Source organism: Oryzias latipes, chromosome 18 (assembly GCF_002234675.1).
Source record: "Oryzias latipes chromosome 18, ASM223467v1".
Classification (NCBI taxonomy): Eukaryota; Metazoa; Chordata; class Actinopteri; order Beloniformes; family Adrianichthyidae; genus Oryzias; species Oryzias latipes.
The window spans coordinates 24,542,265-24,548,569 of record NC_019876.2 but is presented as its reverse complement, the minus strand read 5'-3'; the positions used below and the strand labels follow the sequence as shown (position 1 = coordinate 24,548,569).

At 39.2% G+C, this 6,305-nt stretch overlaps 1 protein-coding gene across 1 annotated transcript; it reads right to left on the bottom strand.

Annotated features, from left to right (window-relative positions):
* Positions 1-1,545: 1,545 nt before the first annotated feature.
* Positions 1,546-3,366, bottom strand: LOC111949277 (uncharacterized protein PFB0765w-like). Its single transcript, XM_023966150.1, has one exon. The coding sequence runs from the start codon at positions 2,796-2,798 to the stop codon at positions 1,764-1,766; it is 1,035 nt and encodes a 344-aa protein (XP_023821918.1). The 5' UTR covers positions 2,799-3,366; the 3' UTR covers positions 1,546-1,763.
* Between the last annotated feature and the right edge of the window lie 2,939 nt (positions 3,367-6,305).

Below are 6,305 nucleotides of genomic sequence, written 5' to 3'. Positions count from 1 at the left end.
ATCCCATTGTCATTGTTATTCCTGCTCCCTCCCAACTGCAACAAAGGTGATTTGCTTCTGTTAGCATGGAGCAGCATGATGGTTGAGCAATGCAGAGATACCCACCATCACCGAAATGGATGTATCCTTCAGGGGGGAATGTTTGATTGGCATAAATTGGTCTGTTACGCAGAACCCGTGAATCATGGACTGATCCTGGATACCCAACAAAAATATCTAAAAATGTGGCATTAGAATCACATACAGCCTGCATCTGAATGGAATAAAAAAATTCCTGTTAAAATAAACTGCATTTTCTTTTGGGGCCTTAATTCTTATGTGGCAGCCATCAATGCTCCCCATGACCTTTTGGAAGGCAGCAGACCCAGAGAGCTGCTCTAAACCAGTGGCGACTAATGGCAGTTCATTCACAGTGGGTAGCCGGATGACCCTGTACATCAGCTGGAGGATGCGGTCTGCCGTCCTGTGGACAAAGTCCCTCACAGCGGACCGTGGCATGTCAAAGACCTTGGCTAACACACGGTAAGATGTGCCACACGCCAACCAGAAAAGGAACACCAGGACCTCAGTGTCCTGTACCCCCCCAGAGTGTGAGGAACCTGAAGCTGTTCCACCAGATGCCCGATGGTCCTGCGGGTCAACCGAAAGTCCGGTCTTGTGTCGGACTGACCATCAGCACAGAGGGCCAGGACAGAAACCTTAATGTTGGCAAAGCAGTAGAGAGGTGGAAGACCCTGTGAAATGTAACATTAATTATTCTATTTATGAAATTAAGTCTCATTTTTGGAATGTTTCTATTTATTTTGATGTCTGACATTTTATTTTATAAATGCAAGCAACTGAGTTAAAAAAGAATACATGTACATGAAATACATTTAATATTGCTATATTCATCAATGCCCAAACAATTCTTTATCAACATAAATTAATATTTAAAACTTTAGAATAATCTTTTTTGGAAGACTATTTACTTTGATGTTTCATGTCAAAGAATTTTCAAGGACACTGCAGGGAGTTGAACCCCGTCTAGCAAAAGCCAGAGTACCATCTACCAGTGCCTTTTGCTTATTTGACTGAACATGGAAGCTAAGAAAAACCTGGAGTCCAACCAGCATATATACCCTCTCCATTTCTATGGGCTTGGGACCATCACAGAAAGTACACAGCTTAGTGACTCTCTGAGGCTGGATTATATATTTGTTTTTATTTTAACTTTTTTTAATGTTACTTTTATTATTACAGACTAACACATAATTGTACATTATATACATTTGCATAAATACATGGAAATAAAATATAATACAGTTTTAATTAATGACTGGAAGTAAACATGAACATTTTTGTTAAAAGCTTCAATTTAACCACAAAAAAAAATGTTCTTAAAATCTTTTTCAATGTTTTCCTGGATATTACCAGTGTCTTGTGTCATTACATTTAGGAATCGTGATTTTCACTTTTTTGTGTGTGTGGGGGGAAACTAGAGCACCCAGAGAAAACCCCACGCATGCATGGAAAGAACACGCCAATTTAGCCATGCAGCCCGTTTTTTCAATTAAAAAAAAAACAAAACATAAAAGTTGAACTCAATCACTGCACACACTCCCACTAGCTTCTAAACCCTGACCAATCATGATTTACATCTTTTCTATTTTTGGTTGTGGGGGGAAAACTGGAGCACCCAGAGAAAAACCCACGCATGCATGGAAAGAACATGCAAACCTTACCATGCAGCCCCTTTTTTTAAGACTGGGTTGATCTTTTTTTTAACTGTGTGCAGTCGCTTGCTTGACTTTTTTAGAGCAAAACAATCTGCGCCAAAATTTGGTGAAGGAAAACCTCTTAACCTTCTTTCCTTTCTTTGGTTCCTCTTCTTCTACCTCAACCTGTTCTTGTGTGGTTTCTCCCTCTTTGGTGATGCATTCCTGATTCCCAGAGTCAGTCTGTACAGAGACTATTTTCTTCTCCTCAGCATCAGAGTCAGTCTGTACAGAGACTGTTTTCTTCTCCTCAGCATCAGAGTCAGTCTGTACAGAGACTGTTTTCTTCTCTTTGTTTGCCTTCATTTCTTCCAACTCCCTTTTTGCATCTTCTGCTTCTTTTTCCTTGAGTTTCTTCAATTCAAGGAGAGCCTTTTTCTCCTCCTCATGTTTCTTCAGTTGCTCTTTCAGCTCAGTGATTGTGGATTCATGCTGAGCAGAGACCTCCAGTTTCTTGTTTAGGTCAGCATTTTCTTTCTCCAAATCTTCAACTTCATTGACCAGAACTTGATTTTCTGCCTTTAGTTCCTCATTTTCCTCTTGAGACTCCTGATATTTTCTTTCAAGGTCCTCAAAGGCTTTGTTGGTGTCTGGTTTGGGTCCTTTGCCTCCCTTTGCAGCCTTCTGCTCTTTGAAATCTTTAAGCTGCTGTTTCAGCTTTTTGATGCAAGCTTCATTTTTGTCATTGATGTCCATTTGTTGGATCAACACGGCCTTGCACTCTTCCAGCTCCCAGACCATGTCAAGGTTGGCCTGTTTCAGGGTCAACTGTTCTTCAGTCGTCTGATCTTTCTCTTCTTTTAAGTTGTTGAATTTCTGTCTCAACTCTTTGGTGTCAGTTGGAACAGCAAGTTCTTCTAGTTCTTTCTTCAATTGAGCATTTTCATGCTCAAGAGCTTCCACCTTGGTAGAAAGAGCCTGGCCTTTTTTGTCCTGGATGAGGTTTTCATGGGCCTTTTTCAGCGTGTTGAGTTCCTCCAGAACTTGACTCAGTTTTGGGCTTGGATTGTTGCGCCTGTTTGCCTTAGTTACACAGGGCATTTTTACCACTTGTTAGGTGTAAAATAACAGAAATTACAGAGTTTCCAGAAGATTTCAGAAACAAAAGCTTTTTGTCTCTGCAAAGAATGAGCTCCAAGTGCGTTTCCAAAGTACTCTTTCTAGAGCAATAACCTTAGATCTCTTCAACCACAGCGAATGTTTTGACTAGAAATCTGAGATGTATATGTGGACTAGAGTGGCAGTCTACAATATGTCACATTATGTCATGTGATGTCATGTGATGTCATATGATGTCATGATGACAAACTCACATCAGGTGCTCTGACATCATCATTACATAAGGGCATTGATGTCACGTGAGATCTATGACATCACTAAACCCTGATTCTATTCCCTTTATCTTTAGAATTGTATACCTTTTATCTCTTGTTGTTTTTTTCTATTTTTTAATTAATTAGTAACTAACAAAGCACCAACATCAGGTTGGTATAGTCATCATGACATCATAAAGCAGTTGGTGACATCAATGGGTCTTGACTTGGGCTTTTTGTCACGTTGCCTAGCAACATGACTAAGGCATCATCAAAGGGCCTTTGTCATGTTGCTAGGCAACAGAGCTCTTTTCTTGGTACAGAATAGGATTGATGCAACCACTTACACAATGTATCAACTCTCTCCAGCGGTTTAAAGAATGATAAAAAGACAATGTTTAAAATTAATTTTAAACAAATATGCAATGAAAAACTTAAGAACAGACAAAAAATGTAAATTAAAAAAACATACATTTAAAGATAAATTCAGATAGGGCATATAGACATTTTTGCTCTTGAGCACCTCCTGAGGTCACCAGCAGCTTCCTTTGCGGGTTGTTCCTCCTGAGTTTTCTTAGGAAGTGGGGACGCTGGGCCTTCTCCAGCGCCGCTGTGGATTGCTCTGGATTGTATAAATGCCCTTTGTTTGTCATTTCCATTCCCTTGACTTTCAAACATAGAGATTTGATCTCCTTGGTAAATATATCTTTTAGTAAAAGTTTATTGTTAAATTTCCACGTGTTGTGAGATGGGTGTGTATTTTTGCAGTTTTAGGGAAAGGCTAATTAGACAATGGTCAGTAAGTGGAGACGGTTCTATTACACAGTTTTCTACATCTGCAGATATCGGTTGAGAAATAAGTCAATAATCTATTCTTGATCGCTGTGATTGTTTGAAGCACTAATCCATGTATAGTTTAGAGACGTGGGATTTTTTAATCTCCAGTAATCAAATGTGTTTGTTGACAAATTGAATTTTCTGATGACATCATTGTGTTCTGGTTGTTGTCCTTTAATGGGTAATCTATCAGGCCAGGAATTTGAAACAATGTTAAAGTCTCCTCCAATAAATATTTTTTTCATTTTTCATTTTTTTTTATTTTATCTGTTGCTATGATTTCAGTAGAATGGAAAAAAAAAATTTCCAACCTATTCTAATTTTGTAGTTTGTTATTGTACCCATATAAAGTCAGCACAATGATGAATTGCTCATAAATTTCAACAGCTGATAATAACCAGTGGCCTTCTCTATCTCCAAGATGCCTAATTATTCTTCCCTGAAAACCTGTTAAACAGAATCATGACTCCTGCTGAGCGGCTCCAAAATACTTCATCTGCTGGACCTGAGTGGGTTTCTAGCAGTAAAATTAGATTTGCCTTAAATTCTTTTGTAATATTTATCAAACCTCTGGTATTTAATGAAACAAAGAAAATAGACATGAAAACTGAACAGAATACTTGGTGTCTAAATAAACGCTGAGATTTCCTAAAGATGCAGGAATGAGCAGAATATCTTTCCAAAACCATAAAACGACAATACGGGACCAACTTTCCCCAATAACATTAGTTATAATTAAAAAAAAATTTTTTTTATAAACTTTGTTGTTATCAACCTTTGAACTTAAAACATTCTAAAGCTTAACAAAAACACTGAAACTCTGATCTTCATGGCGTCACTTTCCTCCCTTCAATCAGCACGTTTCCCTCCTTCAAGGCTCTCTTCCCGCTCCGTCTGGCTTGCTCCTCCATCGATCTTCTTTGGAAAAGTCCTTCCTGAAGTAGATCTTCATCTCTTTGCAGACTCTGGCTTCCTGGGATTTTCTCCACACTTCGTCTCTCACCGTGCGCATTGCAAACCGGATCATTATGGCTCTTGGCATGTTGTTATTCACAGCGCCTCTCTTCCACAGCCGATGAACGGTGTCCTGGAGCTTCTCCACAGACACAGAACAACACGGTTAAGGATACCGAGGACGACCTCTCTGGTGTTTTGTTGTCTTTCTCAGGCCCCCCCATCACCCCCAGGTCCCATCTTCTCTTGTATCTTTAGCCCTTCAGACATGTTTTTTTTTTTAAAGTTATGATAGGTCAAAGGTCACTTTTTTAAATTTTTATATCAATTATGGCTACTATGAAGAACCTATAATCTGACATATTCAGTTGTTTCACACTCTTTTGTTATGTATATCAGTCCACATGTGTTAATTCATAGTTTTGATGCATTCAGTGTGAATCTACAATTTATAGTCATGAAAATATAGAAAACTCTTTGAGTAAGAATGTGTGTCCAAACTTTTGGTCTGTATTGTAACTCATCAGTAGGATTACTCCAAAAATATTTGGCATTTTCCTCATTTTGTGCACCAACTACAACAGTAGAAATCTTGATCTTAAACAGTGCAGCTGTTTTCCTGCCTGCATTAGCTTCTGTCTTTATGTCAAATAGGATTCTAACACCATCTAAACAACAGGCAGACCTAAAAAATACATTTTAGATGGAAAATAAAGACACATAATAAAAATGTCTACGATAAAGATTTGCATTATCATCATGAGCTGAGTCATCTAAAGGCACGCCATGATCCAGGTTTAGCACCCGCGGCTGCGCTCCGTGCTCACCTTGCAGCCTGCGGCCTTCACTCCTCCCCTTTTCCTTCACACACATTTACCGTGTCAGAGACAGGAGTAGCAGCTGGAGGAGGCGCCAATTCACAAGTTTTAGGCCGTTCTAAAATCTGTGATATTACAGATAATAGAAAACCAAAAGTGGCCCAGATCTTTGTTGTTTCCAAGCACTGAGCCACCCCCACTTTAAATTCGCGACCGGGCCACCCCCCGTACGGACCGTGCCTAAAACCGTCACTGATTTTGGTCTATAATTTTCCAATCTGGTTTCTCGCAGGGACTTCTGGGAGATTTCCAGGGCACTGGATTTTGGAATTGTAGATCCAGACAAAATGGTGAACGCCTATATAGTGCACTATGCAGTGAGTAGTAAAGGAATTCGGACATAGCCAGTGTTTTTCTTTGCATTTCATGACATGACTTGAGCAGCAACGCTAAGTTGGAATTTTCTTTTATTCAACACAAACCTTAAAGGAGAAATAAACTGTTTTCCTGCTTTCATCACGATGTTTTGAAGACTGTTAGAAGAGATGTTTGCATTTATTGTGCTTCATGACGGTTAACAGCAGCACAGTAATAGAAGCTGTCACAATAACGCAATGCATCATGGG